General features: G+C 40.3%; 1 protein-coding gene across 3 annotated transcripts in view; it reads right to left on the bottom strand.

Annotated features, from left to right (window-relative positions):
• DIAPH3 (diaphanous related formin 3) overlaps positions 1 to 22,861 on the bottom strand; it is a 551,015-nt gene that overhangs the window by 133,934 nt on the left and 394,220 nt on the right. For all 3 annotated transcript variants that reach the window (XM_079778831.1, XM_079778832.1, XM_079778833.1), the window contains one exon: positions 22,077 to 22,212. In XM_079778831.1, coding sequence (XP_079634957.1) covers positions 22,077 to 22,212 — 136 coding nt within the window. The remainder of the gene's footprint in view (positions 1 to 22,076; positions 22,213 to 22,861) is intronic.

Genomic DNA, 22,861 nt, shown 5'->3' with positions numbered 1-22,861 from the left:
AGGCCCAGAGAGAAGTAAAGCTACAAGAGTGCACACCCATAGGAGTTACCCAAGTGGGCTTTCAAGCTTGGAGTCCACTGTAGGGACAGGGAAAAATAAGAGAAAGTGGAAGGGAATTTTAAATATAAATAACTGAATTCTACACTGAAATTACTGAGTTAAATCAGAGGGAGAGGGGAAGAAATTGGCTAAGTTGTTCAACATTATTCCAGTTGGTGGCTCAGAGTCAAAAATTAAATTGTATTTATAGAAATAGTTACATCTTTGCACACCTGAGTTTACTGTCCTGACTGTGAAATACCTATTTGTTACTGATACCATAAGAACATATAAAACAAATTTGACAGATGTCATATCTTGTCCTAGGATTGGGCCAATTTAGCTTTCAGTAAGTCTACTCAAATAGAATATGTACAAATTGAGGAATTTTTGTCCCAAAGACATGAATACCATAAATATTTTATAAGTACTTATTGAACACCTACTGTGGAAAAATACAGTATTAACAGCAGCTCTGCCCGGCCAACATACTCAGTGATTGAGCATCGGCCTATGAACCAGGAGGTCACGGTTCAATTCCCATTTAGGGCACATGCCCGGGGTTGTGGGCTCAATCCCCAATGTTGCGTATGCAGGAGGCAGACAATCAATGATTCTCTCTCGTCATTGATGTTTCTATCTCTCCCTCTCCCTTCCTCTCTGAAATCAATGAAAAAATATTTTTAAAATAATCCACTGGAAACTAGATCATAATTGCAATTCAACACCAATAGAATCAATACGTCTAAAAGATAGGCAAAGTGCAATGGAAAGACTGCCTTTCTTGGCTTCTGGGTTAGGATAGTCCCTTTTGTGCACCAAACAGTTTCTTTGACTTTCTGACATTTGAAGGCTACTTTGCAGTTAGGTTAAAAAGAGGAACTGGCAAACATTTAAAATCTTTAGAGCTAATGGCAAGTCAAAGGCTCTAAGTTGGAATGACTCAGGGAGACTATCCTGCTTCCTCATGCAGTTATGCTTTATACAACACTCCTGGGAGTCAGTGATGGAGCCTCTGATTCAACAATAATTGGACAAAAATGTTTCTACTTTGCAAGAGTTCTTGCCTGAATATCATTAATAGCTTAAAAATAAACACTCAAAGGATTATATTGAATTAAAATTACTGTCACTTCTACCTATTAATGATAATTATTGGTGGAAATTTTATTGTGACAGTTCACTCTAGCCAGGCAATGGTCTCTTGCAAATTGCTCATTTCAAAAACAGTCATCTGTTTTCTGTTATTACACTAGTCATCAAATTCTTCCTGCCTTGGGGCATCTAGCCTGTGTTAAGGCTGCCCTCAATGTTAACTCTGTTAATATTGTGCTGCTTCTAATTTTCTTGAAGAACATTGGATATCGAGGAAGGAAGCTATCCAGGAAACAATATTTTAAAATCCTATTACAAAATAATGTCTAATTTCATCTGAACACAAATGGCCATTTATGCAATTTTCAAGTAACACATAAATATTCAATTTCTCTGCTTAATTTTCCCAGTCTGCCCTAGGATATATTTATTCATCATCAAAAGCCAAATACTACTGAGTTCCTTTTTCACTAGGAAAGATAATCACTTTAGACTTGGAGTAACCTTCATGACAAAGTTCAGCAGCACTGAATGGATTTCCTTCAACTGTAAGGATTTAATGTCAAAATGACCAGAAACAGGAAGAGAAAAGAGACAGCCTATTAATAAAAAAAATAAAAATCTGGCTCCCCCTATGACCTTTTGACACATTGATATTTTCATCTCAAAAGATATACAAACAATAGTACAGAAACACTGGGAACTATAAACTGGGATAAAAGGAAGGAGCACAGTGGTTGGCTACTGATTGGTCACTGCCACAATCGGCAGCCCAGGCGCTTGCTAGCATTTCAAAAGTTCAACTGCACAACTTTCCCTCTTATATTATTAGAATCTTAAAATCAAATATTCTCTGCTGTTAGAAATGTGCTGAAAGATTGTTTTCCCTAACAATTACCATTACCTTTAATCAATATTTTTACTCATTTAACTACCACATGCTCATTTTCCAACAGATCAGCCATTTAGCAAATGTGTGCTTTGGCTACAGGAAGACAAGAAAAAATTAAACAGAACAGGTTTGTTGTTGTTTTTAAATTCTGTGTCATAAAAATCAAAGACTAGTCTCTATAAATTTATTGAACTACATCAGGAGTTGACAAACTTTTTCTGTAAAGGACCAGATAGCAACTACTTTATGCCTTGTGGATTATGTGGTCAGTGTCCCAATTACTCTTCTCTGCACTTGTAGTGCCAAGGCAGCCACAGACAATAGATGTAAAAAAATGGGTGCTGCTATTTTGCAATGTAAGGTTATTTAAAAAAGCAGGTACAGGCTAACTTGGCTCAAGGCTGTAGTATGATCTATATTTTTCTTTACACATAAATATCAATATTGCAAACTAAATTCAAAATGGAAAAAACATTATTTGACCAGTTACATTTTTACCAATTGTTTAACAAATCTTGAGTGGCTTATGTGGTATCTACTATGCGAACACAGAACACTAGGTAAGGAAAAAAAGGCATGAAGCCATGTTCTTGAAAAATATACACAATCTATTAGAAGCATAAGACTAGAGCAAATGAAATGAATATTAATGAAATATTTCTTACATAAGTTATAATGGCTTCTAAAAAAGGGGGACTGTCCATTATCAAAGACAAATATTTAGAAGACATTTTGAAGAATTCAAGAATTGAACTAAATCATATTTTGTTATACTTAGTTACAAATGAGAGAAAAGGTATGTGTGACAAAGAGAACACCAGAAATAAATGCAGAGAAGTAGGAATCACTATGACTGAGGTAGTGGATGGCTCAGTTCAAGAGAAGAGAGCAGTCACTGAGAAGTACAAGTTCATGGTCTTTTAACCATAACCTCTGAAGTCAGATATTTCAGAATCGGTTTTCAGACTGTAGGAGATTAAAACAGTGTATATGCTGTAAAATCTTAACACACCCAGCGCAACCTGGGGCAACACCCTCTAATTAAACTTATTATTTCTGCAGCATTAATATTCACATTTGACAGGACCTCTATCAGTTCAGGTTAGGTTTGACAACAAATGCATTTGGGCACTAAAGTTACTTAAAAATTCTGGTTTTCAGAGAATTTGCATTTTTGAATTGCAAAAGGGGTTTAGACATAAAGTGTTTTTAGCTGCCTGAGGCACAAGCAATTCTGTGTTTGTTGCAATTTTGTCTGCTTGTCCCTTACAACTTTTGACTGGCACCAATGAGTACTGGGCTTTAGGGGTAGTATAAATTTCACCTCTTTTTTTTTAACTGTCATATATGATTTTTCTTTTTAAAAGTGTTAAACAAGACTCTATGAATGTACCAAGGAGGTTCAAAAGTGTGTCTTTCTTTGGCTCTAAAACAATTGCAGGTCTCTAGAGGCCTCTGTTACTCAGGATAAATGCTAAAAATAGAGATGTTCATAATATTTAATGACTGTATTAGATAAAAGAAATGTGATAAGTTTCTTAAAAATTAGATTTATTATTATGTTTGAAAAGAAGACAATGCTCATTGCCTATCTCCAAAAATAAAAGAATAACTTCCTATCAAATACAAGTAATTCCACTCAGCACTGGCAATCTGGCATGAAAGGGCTCTACAGATTTGAAAGCATACACTATGTAAATAACTACCGATTAGAGGGGCCAAGTTACCTGAGGAGTAGACAATGCTATACACAAAGAAGGTGCCACTGTGATTGAGTTCTCAATTATAATACAACTAGTGACCCAGTGCACGAAATTCGTGCACATTAAAAGGGGATTAATTAGAGGAAATAATTTAATATTGCTATTTGCCCTTTCTTTATAATAGAAGTGTCAGAGATGAAAGAAAATTAGTAAAATGTATATGAAAACCTTCCTCCTGTCAGAGTCTGGGGCACACCACAGGACCCAGAGTCAAATCCTCACCCACCCACATGCACCCACATGCACCCCGGCCACCCTCCCCTCCCCATTGGGCTAGATCCAGACCCGGCCATTTCCACCCTTGTCAAGCCCTGCTCGGCAAAGGGCATAACCTCAGGTCCCCTGGCCTGGCGCCAGGACGAGGGGCATGGCCTGAGGTCCCCAGCCCAGACTGGGGCAGGGGGTGTGCCTTGAGGTCCTCTATCAAACCCTGCCAGGTGGGGGACATGGCCTGAGATCCCCTGTCAAGCCCCGCTGGGTGGGGGGCATGTCCTGAGGTCCGTCAAGCCCCGCTGGGCGGCGGCGCGGCCTGAGTTCCCCCAACCCAGAACTGGGGGTGCACCTTGAGGTCCCTCATCAAGTCCCGCTGGGTGGGGAGCATGGTCTAAGGTCCCCTGTCAAGCCCAGCTAGGCAGGGGGTGCAGCCTCAGGTCCCCTGGCCTGGTGCTGGGGCGGGGGAGGGGGGGGCGCAGCCTGAGGTCCCCTGTCAAGCCCCGCCGGGTGGGGGGTGCAGTCTGAGGTCCCCCGGCCTGGTGCCAGGGTGGGGGGCATGGCCTGAAGTCCCCTGTCAAGACCCACCTGGTGGGGGGCGCAGCCTGAGGTCCCCCGGCCTGGCGCTGGGACAGGGGAGCAGCCTGAGGTCCCCTAGCCCAGCACCAGGACGGGAAGCACACTTTGAGGTCCTCCGTCAAGCCCTGCCAGGCGGGGGGCTTGGCCTGAGGTCCCCTGTCAAGCCCCACAAGGGCGGGGGAGGGTATAGCCTCAGATCCCTGCTGATTGCTCATTAAGGCTCCTTATGTGAACTTGGCCTCAGCTGTGGGTGCAGCCATCTTTGTGACAGAGTGATGGTCAATTAGCATATTCCCTCTTTATTAGATAGGATAAATGTAGCTGATGTTATCAAAGTTATAGCATTCTCCACATTGCAATAACATCAAAAGAACTGAATGGTATCATTTCTGCCCAAGAATGTGAACAGGGTGAATTGTGCTTGGTAACAAAAAAGTTATAAATAAATGATGTTAATACAAAGATTTCTTTGGTAAATTTCTTAGAAGTAATCCATGCTACACCATAAAGATTTAAATTATTTTGTCCCAAATAAAATTTATGATAATTAGCATTTAATCTTTCACTCCAAAACAAATTTAAACAAAAATTGGAGTCTGTTTTCTACTCATCATATAGATAATCTATACTAATAAAAGCTTATGTGGTCATCACGCCCTCATGCCATGATGCCCTCATGCCATCACATCATAGCAATCCATCACCAGGAGGCTGCGTGCGCATGGACTTAACGCTGTGTGCACGACGCGGGGGCGGGTCCTGGTGGCTCAGCGTGGAGCCACGGGGGCGGGATCCCTGGTTGTGGTCTACCTCTTTGGGGCAATCCATCGAAGAGCCCGGGATGGGTGGGTAGGGCCTACACCTTTGGGTAGATCGATCACGGGGCTCCTGCACTGTGAGAGGGCACAGGCCAGGCTGGGGAAACCCCCCTCCCCAGTACACGAATTTCATGCACCGAGCCTCTAGTATTATATAATACTCATAAGAAAGGCAATGAAAAACCATTTTGAAAATGACTTTTAAATATTGATTAAACAGTAACTAGTGAGTATGAGGATGTATCATGAAGTTGTTTAAACAAGAGTGAAACACATAACAAATAAAAAAAATCACAATAATCACAGTTTCAATATATATTGTGCTGGAAAAGTCTGAGACCCTCATCTCCTAATTTCCCTTTTCTGGGCTTTTGGAAAAAGACAGAGGATAATGTGTGAGCCTTGCACAGCTACACACAGAGGACAAGTATTAGTTCACACAAAGGCTGGATAATGAATGAGTTTTCATAATTGAAGTTGTGTTATTCTAATGAAAGAGATTCCTGCACACAAGTAAGTAGCTGTATAACTATTAGTGAGACTTTTGGAAAAATTTCTTAACAGTCGCCCCTAATATTGTTTCATGGAATCTCAATCTCTTACTAACATAAAAAAAATTTATAACCCAAAACACTAATTTGAAACAATATATGCACCCCTATGTTCACTGCAGCATTATTTACAATAGCTAAGATATAGAAGCAACTCAAACACCCATCAAAAGACAAGTGGATAAAAATGCTGTGGTACATATATACAATGGAATAATACTTGGCCATACAAAAGAATGAAATCTTACCATTTGTGACAGCATGGATGGACCTAGAGCAGTGGTCGGCAAACTCATTAGTCAACAGAGCCAAATATCAACAGTACAACGATTGAAATTTCTTTTGAGAGCCAAATTTTTTAAACTTAAACTTCTTCTAACGCCACTTCTTCAAAATAGACTCGCCCAGGCCGTGGTATTTTGTTGAAGAGCCACACTCAAGGGGCCAAAGAGCCGCATGTGGCTCGCGAGCCGCAGTTTGCCGACCACGGACCTAGAGGGTATTACGCCCAGTGAAATAAGTCAGTCAGAGAAAGACAAATAACATATGAATTCATCTATATATAGAATACTGTCAACAAAAAAAAAACATAAAAAAGTAATAAATAAATAAACAAACAAACAAACATTTGTTTCTCAGAGAAACAGAGAGTAGACTGGTGGTTGCTAGAGGGGAGGAAAATTGGGGGACTGGAAGAAAGATGAAGGGATTATGAGTACAAATTGGTAGTCACAAAATAGTTATGGAATGTAAAGTACAATATTGGGAATATAGTCAATAATATTGCAATAACCATGTAGGGTGGGTAGTGGAAATATCAGGGGAAACACTTAGTAAAGTATAAGGTTGTCTAACCATTATGCTGTACTGTTGAAACCAATATGAAATATTATTGAAAGTAAACTGCAACTGAAAGTTGTATGCATATATGCATAACCCATAGACACAAACAATAGGGTGGTGGAGGCCTAGGGCGAGGGTCGGCTATAAGGAGTCAATGGGGGATAAGGGACATATGTAATACTTTCAAAGATAAAAAAAACTTTTTTTAAATTTAAAAAAATTGTTCCATGGTGGATCTGGTGATGGTGGGGGTGTGTCTGTGGGTACTTGTTCCCGAATACAACATAGTAAGGTGTTTGTGCCCCTTCCCAAACTAGTATATTCCAAATTCCGTGGTTCCTTAACTTTTAACCTGCGTCAAATGATAAAAGTACTGAAGACGTTTCCATCCTCTTCAGAACTGTTGAGCTGTTTTGGGCCCAGAACCACTCAGACCATTGAGAAATCCCTCTTTTAAGAGAGGAAGGGTGGTGCTGATATTATCCTCCTAGTTTTGGGCACTTGGATAAATAAATTTTTGAATAAGCAAAAGAATCAAAATGGAACCTGAACCAGGTTCCTAACTTGGCAATTCTTCCAAATGTCCCAAAGGAAGAAGCTATCTAGTTTAACACTGAATATAGTACCAAAGAGATAGCTGTCCCTCTCAAAGGTTACCAGGGAAGATAATTTTCAACCTCCATACATAGGTATAGTCTAGTGTCAGTTACCAATTACTAAAATTAGTTTTGGTCCTTTCCCCCTTCACTATGGTTAAATCATCAGTATTAAATAATAATAGCACAATAGTTAAAAATATGACCTCTGGTCAGAAAACTTGAGTACTGGCTTATTTGATAGCTAAATCTGTGACCATGTACAAAGAAATTAAAGTAGTCTTTGATAAGAATAGTTTAAATTTGTTGTAAGCATCACATGCAATAATGGACACATATGAAGCCTGGCAAATAATATGTGATCAATGGTAGTGTAGCAGTAATAGTATGAGATGGTATTGCTAGTAGTAGTAGTAGTAGTAGTAGTAGTAGTAGTAGATTACTATTCCAAAAAAGATGGGGTAAGAAAAAAGAAATATATCAAAATCAATGCAATTTAATTTTTTATATTCTCCTAAATAGAGAAATGATTAAAACCACTGGCCTATATACTTGCATCAACTGGCAATGATGCTAGAAAACTGAAAGCACTAATGCATAAAACTAGAATATACACAATTATGGGAAATAATCTAAGTTTTTTGTTATCTGAAGAGGACAGGGTAATTGTCAAAGCCTTTATGAATACAAGTATACACATTAATTGCTATCTGTTGAGACTGGCAAACATTCCCAAGTAGTATTTATGTAATATGCATTTCCTCTAAAATGGAGGCCTAATTGCTTAGTTATCCTAAATTGCAGAATGGAAAACAAAGGAGCAGTTTAGGCCATGTGGGCAAACAACAGATTTCTAAAAGCTAATTATCTTTTTATTTAATAGACTGAACTTGCACCAAATGAGACATTTAAATCTAATAAATAATAAACAAATTGTAACCTAAAGACTAAAATATAGGAGCTACTCATATAGTTTTTATTGCTCCATTAAATAAGCTCTTATTTACTTCCCCACAAAACATAATTATACAACACTGGGTCCATTTCAAGGCCATTCTGATGTGCTATTTAAAAATTATGTGAATCAACTTACATACTCAGGAAGTCTTGAAGCATAATATTTGAATTGTATTATAAAATGCCCTATTCACTTCCATGATTAAGAAACAGAAACGCAGTTTCGAAAACCTTGTATATGATCACATAAAACTGCTATTACTATTTGTCTTACTAGAAATGATTAAACATAAGGATAGCTAGGCACTTTAAATAAATAAATACTAGTGTCTATACTTACTGGTTTCTACATCAGATATTTAACACTTTGGGTGTCATAAATTAAAATAATTCAAATTTAAATATCAACCTCTAAAAATTTATTCAAAATTCACATACTGATTAAATAAAGACATCATGAAAATGTAGTTAATTTGCTTGTATATTTAATATAATATCAAATTATTCAACATAAGTAGCCAACATTGTATATGTACATATTTAAGAAACCTCCAGGCTCATCATTTTTAGAGAAAACAAAAATGAGAGAAATGCCCTTTTAACATGAGATTCTGTACTTTCTTAATTTTACTGCTCAAAGGATTTTCAATGCTTCATTTTTCTTCTTAGGAAAATTTAGCCCACTATTCTTTTATTTTCACTCTATTAACAAAAATCACATTCTGAAATAATAGTGATAAAAAATATTAGACTTGAAAAAAAGTTGCCTGCTTCCTTGCCAAAGACAAGAAATTATTGATGATGGATAAGTATGAGCAGGGATTTAGTTTACTCTACTACCACAGGTGGTGAGAGAAGAAGAGTGTGAACATCTGTCTAAAAATGCAGCTCTAATTTGTATGGTAAAAATACTAAAGCCATGAAAATATATAGAAGGAAGTTCCCGCCTTAGCTGGTTTGGCTCAGTGAATAGAGCATTGGCCTGTAGACTGAAGGATCCAGGTTCAATTCCAGTCAGCGGCATATGCCTGGGTTGCTGGCTCAATCCCCAGTGGGAGCTGTTCAGGAGGCAGCCAATCAATAATTCTCTCTCACCACTGATGTTTCTATCTCTCTTTCCCTCTCCCTTTCTCTCTGAAATAAATAAAAATATATAGAAGAAAGCTCCCTGTGGGGTTATGGCAGGATTATATCAAAATGTTTCCTTTCCTCATTTAGGGGTGCATGTCCTACATGCAAAAATAAGGTGGAGCAAAAAGTCCCTGGTCCAGAAAGTGACAAAATATTGTGAATTCAACAATTTACCTTCTACGTGTTTTGTTTTTGTTTTTTTTTAATGATAGGAAAGCTAGGCTGACAGCTTCTAGAAAGATAAGAGTGGTAGAGGTGACCTTAAACAACAACAGGTTTGAACTGTGTGGGTCCACTTATAGGTGGATTCCCTCCCCCCCCACACACAAATAAATACTGTATTGTTTGCGATCAGCAATTGCAAATGCATGGCAGCAAAGAGCCAACTATATGCATTGATCTACACCATTTTTTATAGGGAATGTCAGCATCCATGGACATTGGTATCGGTGGAGGTCCTGGAATCAATCCCCTGCAGATACTGAGAGACAACTAAGTTAATGAGGAGTCAAAAATTACATGGGGAATTTTGACTGCATGGGGATGAGGGCCGTAATCCCAGTGTTGTTCAAGGGTCAACTGTACCATGGTCTATACAAAAATGACTGGTTTTCCTGTCAAATTTTAAGTAGTTTTATATTACCAATATTTTAAATTAGCACATTTGGTATATATTAATATTCTCCTTAGTTCTCTAAGACCAAATTTTGTTGCCACCAGTTGCCATTCCAACTAGTCTCCATCACCATCTTATTATCCTGTCTTATTTAATTTCATATAACTTTTTATAATCTGTATTATACAAGTTATTTGTCTGATTCATTTATTAGAATTTATAACTTCACTGTAGCAGGGATCTTATTTACCCTTATTTATTACTGTACTCGAGCATTCAGAAAAAAACCTATTTGTTGATGAAAAAAGAAACAAAAGTGGTTGAGCTATTAAATTTCTTTTCTATACCAATAAAATAATACTGGAAGACCACAGCACTTGTATTTTTCATATTACAATGTGTGAAGACAGTATTTGTCAAATTTCAGAAATGCATCTAATTCAGTGATCTGTTAAAAGTGTCAAAAACTGAGATTCTGGCCCTGGCTTGTTTGGCTCAGTGGATAGAGCATCGGCCTGAGGACTGAGGGGTCCAGGGTTCAATTCCAGTCAGGGGCACATGCCCGGGCTGCAGGCTCCATCCACAGTGGGGGACGTGTGGGAGGCAGCTGATCAATTATTCTCTCACATCATTGGTGTTTTTATCTCTCTCCCTTCCTCTCTGAAACTAATAAAAATATATTAAAACAACAACAACAAAAAACTGAGGTTCTGGCCCTGGCTAGTGTCGTTCAGTGGAAAGAGTGTCGGCCCTCATACCAAAGGGTCGTGGGTTCAATTCCTGGTCAAGGGCAAGTACCTGGGTTGTTAGTTCATGCCCCACCCTCTGTTGGGGCAAGTGCAGGAGGCAGCCAGTCAATATATCTCTCTCACATCAATGTCTCTCTCTCCCCCTTCCTCTCTCTCCGAAAAGCAATGGAAAAAGAATCCTCGGTGAGAATTAAAGGGAAACAAAAAACCCACTGAGGTTCCAGTCAAGATGGAGGCATAGGTAAACCCATGTACTCACCACCTCCCACAGCCACATCAAAACTACAACTAAAATACAGAAAAACCATCATTCAGAAAAACCTGAAACCTAGCTGAATGGAAGTCCTACAACTAGGGAATTGAAGAAGCAGCACATTGAGACTGGTAGGAGGGACAGAGATGCTGGGTGGAATAGAAGAACTGGCTGGTCCTACATACACATGAGGTGGTTTAAAATCAGGAGGGATATCTTGGCTGTGGAAGTTTCCCTGAGGAGTGAAGGGCCCCTGTCCCACACCAGGCACCCAACCCAGGGTTCCAGTAACAGGAAGAGAAGTCCCCACAATTGTGGCTATAATAACCAGCAGGGGTTGTGGCTGAGTGACCGGGAGGCTGCTGGATCAGACAGTTCTTCTTAAAGGGCCAGTGCACGGTCTTACTCTGACTGACTCCCTCTGAGCTCCAGTGCTGGGGCAGCAGCTTGAAACTTGTCTGGAATCAAGAGAGCTGGAGGGAAAACACTTTTCTCCCAGAGAGAAGTGCTGGCAGAGGCCATTGTTCCTTTGCTGAGCCCTGCCTGCCACAGAGCTGGCAGGCAAGCACCATATCTAATTATCCATCATCTTAGCTAACATTTTTGCCCCACTCTGGTGATTCCCTGAGATCTCTTCCCTCCCTACATGCAGGCTAATCCAAATAATTTCCAGTGACTTTTCCATACAACTGGACTCTCTTGCTTTATGCTTCGGACTTTCCTAAAATCTCTCAAACAAGCAGCAGCATGCCCTGTACCTCTCAATAAGTGGCCCCAGGTTCAGAGCCTGGCCTCTCCTGGGCATCTTCAAGGTCAACACAAATAGCAACCATCTGCAGATTGCTTTGTAGTGCATTCTGTGTGGCCCCAGGCAGGGCACAGGAAGTGGTTGACTTTGTACCTCCAAGGAGGCTCCAGAGCCAGTGCACCCAGTGGTCAGCTTTGACCACACTGGATTACATCCCTACCACCAGCATGAGTGACACACTCAAGGGGTGGACTCAGTGAGCACCAAAGCCCCACTGAAGTAAGTCCTACTCCACAGGTTAAGCTTCTGCACAGCAGCTCTTCTGTTATAGTTGAAACTGGTCCTCACAACCAATTGGCATTGGGGTCAATCCCTCCCGGTGATGCCAACATCAACCAAAGCTCAACTACAATAGGACAGTAAACATAGCTCACACACAGGCACTCTTGGATTTTCCAGCTCAGGTGACTGGGGAGGCTGTCACTGGGCCACTACACAAGGCCACTCTACCAATTCCAGGAGACATAGCAGCTCCACCTAATACATAGAAACAAAGTCAGGGAAGCAGCCAAAATGCGGAGACAAAGAAACATGTCACAAATTAAGAACAGGAGAAATCTCCAGAAAAATAACAATAAAATGGAAGCAAGGAAACTACCAGACACAGAGTTTAAAACAATGGTTTATAAGGATGCTCAAGGAATTTACTGAGAACTTAAGGAACTTAGTGAGGACATCATTAAAATAAAAAAGATCCAGTCAGAAATTAAGCATACATGAAATAAAATAGAGAATAATTTACAGGGATTCAACAGTAGAGGACGCTGAGAATCAAATAAATAATTTGGAATATAAAAAAGCAAAAAACACCCAATTAGAACGGCAAAAATAAATAAATAAATAAATAAATAAATAAATAAATAAATAATCCAAAAATATGAAGATAGTATAAGGAGCCTCTCAGACAACCTGAAGCATACCAATATTCACATCATGGGGGTAGCAGAAGGAGAAGAGAGGAACCAAGAAATTGAAAACCTATTTGAAAAAATAATGACAGAAAATTTCCCTTAATTGGTGAAAGAAATAAATATATAAGTCCTTAAAGCACAAAGAGTCCCAAAGAAGAGGAACCCAAAGAGGCCCATACCAAGATGCACCATAATTAAAATGTCAAAGGTTAAAGAAAAAGAAAGAATCTTAAAAACAGCAAAAGAAAAGCAGTTTGTTACCTACAAGGGAGCACCCATACAACTGTCAGCTGATTTCTCAACAGGAACTTTGCAGGACAGAAGGGAGTGGCAAGAAATATCTATCAAGCAAAGCTATCATTTAAATTTGAAGGTCAGATAAAGAGCTTTCCAGATAAGGAAAAGCAAAGGATTCATCATCACCAAACCAGAATTACAGGAAATGTTAAAGGGTCTTCTTTAAGAAGAAGAAATAAAAAAGATCAAAAATAGGAACAATAAAATGGCAACAAATACATATCAACAAATGAATCTAAAAATAAAAATAAATGAACAAACAGAATAAAAACAGACTCATAGATACAAAGAACATTTTGATGGTGGCCAGATGGGAAGGAGGTCAGGGGAAGGATGAAAAAAGTGAAGGAATTTAGAAGTACCAATTACTTATAACCCATGGACACAGACAATAGACAGATGAAGGCTCGGGATGGGGTGGGAGATGAGTGGAGGAGGGCAAAGTGGGGAAAATAGGGGACATCTGTAATACTCTCAACAAGAAAATGAATTTTTTTAAAAAGTGTCAAAACTGATATTTTGCCTAAGAATATTTTCACTAATGAATACTAATTAGACATACTTCTTTGTAACTTTTACTTCATAAAGCCTCCAAATATTATTAAAATCATGATTTGGCATAAAGCATATTCTACATCTAACATGGAAAGGAAAAGGTGACTGAATATTTGTACCATTTTTAAATATGAAAAAAAGGTTACCAACAAATAATAATATATTTGACTTATAATGTAGCAGCTACATTAATATTAAGAGACTACTTCTGTATTAATAATTGTATTATATTTAAATGAAAACTAAAGACTATTCAGAATAATCATCATTTATAAATTTTTTAGAAGAGATCTAAATTTTTCACTTCGGTGATTAAATTGCATGTTTGGTACTATGAAATTTAGAATATATCCCTAGATTCTTTAAAATTCCAATATAAAAAAAAAATCAAGTTCATTTCTAAGATGTTTAAGTGTTGTTGTTTTATAAAATTTTTAATCCCTACCCAAGGATATGTTTTAAACTAGAGGCCCAGTGCATGAAATTCGTGCACGGAGGGGAGGTGTGTGTCCCTCAGTCCAGCCTGCACCCTCTCCAATCTGGGACCCCTTGAGGGCAGTTGGACATCCCTCTCACAATCCAGGACTGCTGGCTCCCAACTGCTCGCCTGCCTGCCTTCCTGATTGCCCCTAACCGCTTCTGCCTGCCAGCCTGATCACCCCCTAACCATTCCCCTGCAAGCCTGTTTGATGCCTAACTGCCCTCCCCTGCAGGCCTGGGTACCCCCCAACTGCCCTTCCCTGCAGGCCTGGTCGCCTCCAACTTCCCTCCTCTGCCGGCTTGGTCACCCCTAACTGCCCTCCCCTGCAGGCTTGATCGCCCCCCACTGCCCTCCCTTGCTGGCCTGGTCCCTCCCAACTGCCCTCCCCTGCTGGCCATCTTGTGGCGGCCATCTTGTGTCCACATGGGGGCAGCCATCTTGTGTGTTGGAGTGATGGTCAATCTGCATATTACTCTTTTATTAGGTAGGATAGAGGCCTGGTGCATGGGTGGGGGCTGGCTGGTTTGCCCTGAAGGATGTCCCGGATCAGGGTGGGGGTTCCCCTGGGGCGTGGGGCAGCTTGGGCGAGGGGCCTGTGGTGGTTTGCCTGGGCTGGCCATGCCCCCTGGCGACCCAAGCGGAGGCCCTGGTATCTGGGATTTATTTATCTTCTACAATTGAAACTTTGTAGCCTGGAGCAGAGCCAAGCCTTCTGCTTGCTCCGTGGTGGCAGCCATTTCTGTTGGGATTTATGTATCTTCTATAATTGAAACTTTGTAGCCTTAAGCAGAGGCCTGGGCCGGCCAGGGTGTGCAGAAAGCTTGGCTTCCTCCATTGCCAGGGGCAACCCTAGCACCCTGCTCTTTCCAGCTCCGTGGCTGCTGCCATTTCTGTTTGGATATATGTATCTTCTATCATTGAAACTTTGTGGACTTGAGTGGAGGCCTAGGCCAGCAAGGGCAGGCGGAAAGCTTGGCTTCCTCCATTGCCGGGGAAACCCAAGCCTCCCTCCTGCTCTCTATGGCCGTAGCCATCTTGGTTGGGTTTATTTGCATATTTGCTCCTGATTGGCTTGTGGGTGTAGTGGAGTGATGGTTAATTTGCATATTACTCTTTTATTAGATAGGATGATTTTAGAGGGAGAGGAAGGGAGGGACACACATATACACATACTCACATCAATGTGAGAGATAAACATCAATCGGTTGCCTCCCGTACATGCCCTGACTGGGCATCAAACCCACAACTTAGGTATGTGCTCTGACCAGAAATCAAACCTGCCATCTTTTTGTGTATGAGACAATGCTTCAACCAACTGAGCCACTTGGCTAAGGCTTTTCAAATGTTTTTTAAAAAAGAGAAAATGTTTCAAAATAGCTTAATACCTCATAGCTTTCTGTTGTATCAAATGTCTTATTTTGCATCAAGTGACTCTGATTAAATCTATTTAAATATTCCCACACAATATACATTATTTTAAAGACATTATTTTGAAGTATTCATTGAATATAATTAATATAAATCAATGTTACCCAGACTATCCTTTGAAGAATATTCTTCCAGAGAATATAAAAATGTATGCATATATGAAAACTCAGCATATTAAAGGTATTGCAAACTCCTCTGAACTGAGAGCCTTACATTTATTTAAGATGCATCTATAATAATTTGCAGGCCATGTTTGGAAAGAGAGAGTAAAAAAAGTTTTATAAAATAATCCAATAGGTCCAATAAAATGAGTTCTATGATTAACAAATTATACAATAGAAACCTTTCCTTAAATTTATTTTAAAAATAAAAATATTCAAATGTATTTTAATAATTAAGAATAGAAAAGTAACATCCTGGACATAAAATTACCTATTTGAAACCAACATAAGCCAATTATTAACTATAATTGATGGTTACATATCAGAAAAGTTTTGGTAAAATTCAGAAACAAACTCTACTTTATTAAAATCCATGTGTTAAATATATTAATGATTAATAAAGAGTTACAATAAAATAGTATCATAAAAAATTGAAACTAAGAAAAAACTTGAAGTGGATTTGAAATTGTTAAAAGAATGACTTACTACATTTTAAGATGATAAAAAAAATCACAAAAGCAAAGATTATAATGAAACATAACAAAAATGAAACACTTTTATGTCAAGATAGAAAAATAAAAACTAAATTGAGAAAACTTACTTAAAAGGTATATATTAATACTTAATGAGCTAACTTGGGTAAATCAATAAAAAAAGACTAAAAAAGCACAATTCAAAAAGAATAAATACAAATAGACTATAAATACTTGAAAATTGTCCAACCTCAGTAGTAATCGAAGAAATACACAAGAGAACAAAAAAATTTTTTAATCTATTATATTAACAAAAATCTTTAAAAAATGAGAATACTGAACCAAAGCACATTTATAAATTAATGTTAAAAGTTGGTTAAATTAGACTACTTTTGGGTATCAACTGGCAACATGTATCAAAAGTCTTAAAGATATCTACCCTTTTGATTGCATATCCTAATAATTACATTTTTCAATTATTTATGCATACCTGTATTTATTGCATTGAATAGATGGAAATAAGTATTGTTTCTAACCTCATTACTGACTAATGCAAGTTCAATTTGAAATCACTTATCAAGTGGATGCAATGACACAGATATTAAGAATCATAATTAAGAATAACATGGAACATTCAGCAAGATAAAGCAAGACTGTAATGTGAGTATTCACTAGGATCATATAGCTGTTATTAAAAGGCAGAAAAATTTAAAACTATAAGAAAAATGTACCAAAATATTAATAGTAATTCTTTAGATAGGAGGATTATAGGGTGATGGTCTTAAGACCTACTACTTTTATGGTGTTTTCTAGAATACAAAAGTATTATATTAAAACTAGAAGCCCGGTGCACGAAATTCGTGCACAGCGGGGGGTTGTCCCTCAGCCCAGCCTGTACCCGCTCCAATCTGGGACTCCTGGAGGGATATCCGACTGCCCGTTTAGGCCTGATCCCACAAGGATCCCACAATCCAGGACTGCTGGCTCCCAACTGCTTGCCTGCCTGCCTTCCTGATTGCCCCTAACTGCTTCTGCCTGCCAGCCTAATCACCCCCTAACCACTCCGCTGCCAGCCTGGTTGATGCTTAACTGCTCCCCTGCCAGCCTGTTTGCCCCCAACTTCCCTCCTCTGCCAGCCTGGTCACCCCTAACTGCCCTCTCCTGCAGGGTTGATCACCTCCAACTGCCCTCCCTTGCAAGCCTGGTCCCACTCAACTGCCCTCCCTTGCAGGCCTGGTCCCTCACAACTGCCCTCCCTTGCAGGCCAGGTGCCTCCCAACTGCCCTTCCCTGCTGGCCATCTTGTAGTGGCCATCTTGTGTCCACATGGGGGCAGGATCTTTGACCACATGGGGGCAGCTATATTGTGTGTTGCAGTGATGATCAATCTGTATATTACTCTTTTATTAGATAGGATAGAGGCCTGGTGCACGGGTGGGGGCCAGCTGGTTTGCCCTGAAGGGTGTCCCGGATCAGGGTGGGGTTCCCTTGGGGTGTGGGGCGGCCTGAGCGAGGGGTCTGTGGTGGTTTGCAGGACGGCCACGTCCCCTGACAACCCAAGCGGAGGCCTGGTATTTGGAATTTATTTTCCTTCTACAATTGAAACTTTGTAGCCTGGAGCAGAGCCAAGCCTCCTGCATGCTCCACCGGCAGCCATTTCTGTGGCAGTTAATTCACCTTCTACAATTGAAACTTTGTAGCCTTAAGCGGGTGAGCCTGGCCAGGGTGTGCGGAAAGCTTTGCTTCCCCTGTTGCTGCCAGCAACCCTGGCCTGCTCTCTCAAGCTCCATTCTGCCGCCATTTGTTTGAATTTGTTTACCTTCTATAATTGAAACTTTGTAGCTTGAGTGGAGGTTTAGGCCTGCAACGGCTATTGGAAAGCTTGGCTTGCTCTGTTACCTGGGAAACCTTGCTCTCTGTGGCTGTAGCCATCTTGGATGGGGGTTAATTTGCATACTCGCCCTGATTGGCTGGTGGGCGTGGCTTGGCTGGTGGGCGTGGCTTATGTAGCGGAGTGATGGTTAATTTGCATATTACCATTTTATTAGAGAGGATTGGAAAAAAACCAAACTTTATTCATGAAATTGGAAGTTTTCATCAGGAGAAATATAAGTTTAAATAAAATCATTATTAAGATTACATTGGATTTGAAGTTTCATTAAAATGTTTTAACTTAAGAGAATTGTTGAGAAGCTCTGTATGACAGATCCTCAGGCAAAACCCACAGCAAAGAAAACAGCAATCTGCATGAGGAACTGTCTAGATGACTCTTTAACTAACACTAAATGAGCTAATGTTCAAATACCAGAATGTTTGGTAAACTAGGCAGTAATAGATTATTTTAAAATGACTTTCAGAAGCATATTTTAAAAATCAATGCTAAACCTTCCTGATCTCCATTTTTGTTTATACCTTAACAAGAGAACACTTCTTGAATTTCAAGTATACTCTTAAAGAAATTGTGTTTAGATGAATTTTTCCCCATGGAAGAAGCATGTGAGATACATTAAGGTACTCAGTTTGCTTTATTAAAGATAAAATATGTCTGTAAAAATAAAAGGAGAGAAGGCATCGCTGTGTACCCCCAGGGAAACCTTAGGTGAATATGCAGCCCTGAATTGTAAACTATGGTAATTTAGCAGTGAAGTTGACGGATTTTAATTAGAGGCTTCTGCAGTCCTTAGTGGCTTGGAGGTAGAGGAGCCAAAAATTTCAGGGGGTGAAATATAACTACAATTTACTTAATTCTTTTGCTCCTAACTTTGTGGTATCTTTTAGGTTTGGAAAATATCCTATCTAATAAAAGACTAATATGCAAATTGACCATCACTACAACACACAAGATGGCTGCCTCCATGTGGTCAAATATGGCCGCTCTCATGTGGACACAAGATGGCTGCCATAAGATGGCCAGCAGAGAATGGCAGTTGGATGGGACCAGGCCTGCAAGGGAGGGCAGTTGGGGGCGATCAGGCCTGCAGGGGAGGGCAGTTGGGGGGGGGAACCCAGGCCTGCAGGGGAGGGCATTTGAGGGTTACTGGGCCAGCAGGGGAGGGCAGTTGGGAGGGACCAGGCCTGCAAGGGAGGGCAGTTGGGGGCAATCAGGCTGGCAGGGGAGGGCAGTCAGGGGTGACTGGGCCGGCAGAGGAGGGCATTGGGGGCGACGAGGCCAGCAGGGGAGGGCAGTTAAGGGCGACCAGGCTGGCAGGGGAGGGCAGCTAGGGGCAATCAGGTTGGGAGAGGAGCAGTTAGGCGTTGATCAGGCTGGCAGGGGAGTGGTTAGGGGGTGATCAGGCAGAAGCAGTTAGGGGCAATCAGGCAGGCGAGAGGTTGGGAGCCAGCAGTTGGACATCCCTCGAGGGGTCCCAGTTTGGAGAGGGTGCAGGCTGGGCTGAGGGACCACCCCCGCCACACACGAATTTCGTGGACTGGGCCTCTAGTACATATATAGCTGTCTAAAGCTATAATTCTGCTAATTTTTTCTTTTTAACCTTTTTCCAAGAGCTATTTTTAAAAATTACATTTATTGGGGTGACACTGGTTGATAAGATATGGGTTTCAAGTGTACATTTCTATGATATACGATCTGTACAGTGCATTGTGTGTCCACCACCCAAAGTCAAACTGTAAATATTCCAAAGTAGAGAAAATAATGTAGTAAAGAAATCCTACCCTCCAAATACCCATCACCCAACTTTAGTAATTATTACTTACAGCTTATCTTGTTTCATCTTTACACCCACATACTTTACAGTCATATTAGACTATTTTGAGTGAAATTCCAAACATAGTTTCTTTTCATCTATAAAATTTCAGTGAGTCTCTAAAAGGTACTTTGAAACATAAAACATTATCATGTCTATAAGGAAAAAAAAAAGTATTAAAAAATTTCAGACTGTTTTTTCCTACATTTGTTTGAATTGGAGTATACAGAGTAGGACAAAAGTAGGTTTACAGTTGTGAGTAAGCAAAACACAGTTCATTCTTGGATCATTATTTATTAACTAGAGGCCCCATGCATGAAAATTCATGCAAGAGTAGGCCTTCCTTCCCCCAGCTGTGGGTGCCAGATTCCCTCCGGCACCCAGGACTTGGGCTGCTTCCCTCTGGCCACCGTCAGCAGGCACAAGGGACCTGGGCAGCTTTGTTCTGGACCGGCTTCGTCAGGAAGGACGTCCGGTCTAATTAGCATATTACCCTTTTATTAGTATAGACTAGAGGCCCGGTGCACGAAATTCGTGCACGGAGGGGGGTTGTCCCTCAGCCCAGCCTGTACCCTCTCCAATATGGGACACCTCGAGGGATGTCTGACTGCCCATTTAGGCCCGATCCCGGTGGGCAGTCAGATCCCTAAACGGGCAGTCAGACATCCCTCTCACAATCCAGGACTGCTGGCTCCCAACTGCTTGCCTGCCTGCCTTCCTGATTGCCCCTAACCGCTTCTTCCTGCCAGCCTGATCACCCCCTAACCACTCTGCTGCAAACCTGTTTGCCCTCAACTTCCCTCCTCTGCTGGCCTGGTCACCCCTAACTGCCCTCTCCTGCAGGGTTGATCACCTCCAACTGCCCTCCCTTGCAGGCCTGGTCCCTCTCAACTGCCCTCCCTTGCAGGCCGGGTGCCTCCCAACTGCCCTCTCCTGCTGGCCATCTTGTGGTGGCCATCTTGTGTCCACATGGGGGTAGGATCTTTGACCACATGGGGGCAGCTATATTGTGTGTTGCAGTGATGATCAATCTGCATATTACTCTTTTATTAGATAGGATAGAGGCCTGGTACAGGGGTGGGGGCCAGCTGGTTTGCCCTGAAGGGCGTCCCGGATCAGGTGGGGGTTGCCTTGGGGTGTGGGGCGGCCTGAGCGAGGGGCCTGTAGTGGTTTGCAGGCCGGCCACGCCCCCTGGCAACCCAAGCAGAGGCCCTGGTATCTGGAATTTATTTTCCTTCTACAATTGAAACTTTGTAGCCTGGAGCAGAGCCAAGCCTGGGGCTCCCTCCGAGGAGGCGGGCAGCCATTTCTGTTGGGGTTATAATTGAAACTTTGTTGCCTTAAGCGGGTGGGCCTGGCCAGGGAGTGAGGAAAGCTTTGCTTCCCCTGTTGCCGGCAGCAAGCTCCATTCTGCTGCCATTTGTTTGAATTTGTTTACCTTCTATAATTGAAACTTTGTAGCTTGAGTGGAGGCTTAGGCCTGGAAAGGGCAGGTGGAAAGCTTGGCTTCCTCTGTTACCTAGGAAACCTTGCTATCTGTGGCTGTAGCCATCTTGGTTTGGGTTAATTTGCATACTCGGTCTGATTGGGTGGTGGGCATGGCTTGTGGGCGTGTATGAGGTATGGTCAATTTGCATATTTGTCTATTATTAGATAGGATTATTAGTATAGATTATTGTATTATTTTCCATATGACAACTATAAACCTACTTTTGCCTCGCCCTATACTTAAATTTTGTTTATTGCAATTGTTGATATGTCTTTTTAGTCTCTTTTAATCAGTTAGTTTTCCCTCCATCATTTTTTTTCTCCCTTGGTATAGTATTTTGTTGAAGAAACAGGATTACTTGGCCTATAGAGTTTTCCAGTTTCCTACAGTTGTTTATTAACTGACATAAATTATTACAGATTGTTTGTTGAAATAGTTGTCAAAGAAATGTGAATATCTGGAACCAAAGTCACCTACAACCAAAGTTAGAATGAAAATACTATGAGTTAGTAAACAAAAAGGGGGAAAGCCCATAAAAAATGGACAGCTTTACGATTTACCAACACAAATAAGTAGTCACATCTCCCTTTTTCTCATAAGTATATTCAACTACCAATAAAATAACCAGTATAAATCTTACTTGTACAGAGTATAAATAGCAAATTTGATAGTACTCACCAGTCTTCATTTCTAATAAGCGCTTTTTCTTTTGTTGGCGTTCAAGTCTTTCTTTCTCTGCCAATTCTTGGGCTATTCTGGCACGTTTTTGTTTTTCCTCTGCTTCTCTTTTTTTGACATTTTCCTTTAATGCTTGCTATAACAAATTAATTTTGAAAAATGATCAATTTTAACCACAGTGATTCCACACACAAAAACGGAGATTTATTAATCTGTAGAACTGTGAGTAAATATCTTTTAAATAATGGTTACTTATTATATTAGTAACCCAGTCTTTTAAAAGATCAGCATATGAACCCTTATTAAATATCATGTATCATGTCATGTATCTATAAATACAACTGTTATGTTTAAAGCACCTGCATCTTAGTGAAATCAACTAAGGGAGACAGAAACTAAAAATAAAAACCATTTAAATTACAAATCAAAACTGTTTTTCTACATATATTTCCTAAAGAATATCTAGTGGATATATTAAAGTCTATACCTCCTCTGCAATGTAAACTATTGAATACAAGCAAAGTAGTTGAACAAATAATGAAAATGAGCTGAAAATCTGTAATAGCTCCTTTACACTACAATCATTTAACAATTTTTCTCATATAGGCAGAAGTGTCATAAGGATGACTAAATAACCACTTGGCATTTTAAATGAAGGCTCTTTGTCCATCAAAACAAATAACATGTAAGCCATAAAAAGATCTCAATAGATATATGACCAGTTAAGTTCTTATTTTCTAAGTTCTATACAAATCAAGAAATGCCTCTCATGTTGCATTAGTGGG

This window comes from Cnephaeus nilssonii, assembly GCF_951640355.1.
Source record: "Cnephaeus nilssonii genome assembly, chromosome: 8".
NCBI lineage: Eukaryota > Metazoa > Chordata > Mammalia > Chiroptera > Vespertilionidae > Cnephaeus > Cnephaeus nilssonii.
This window is presented reverse-complemented; position numbering and strand designations above follow the sequence as displayed.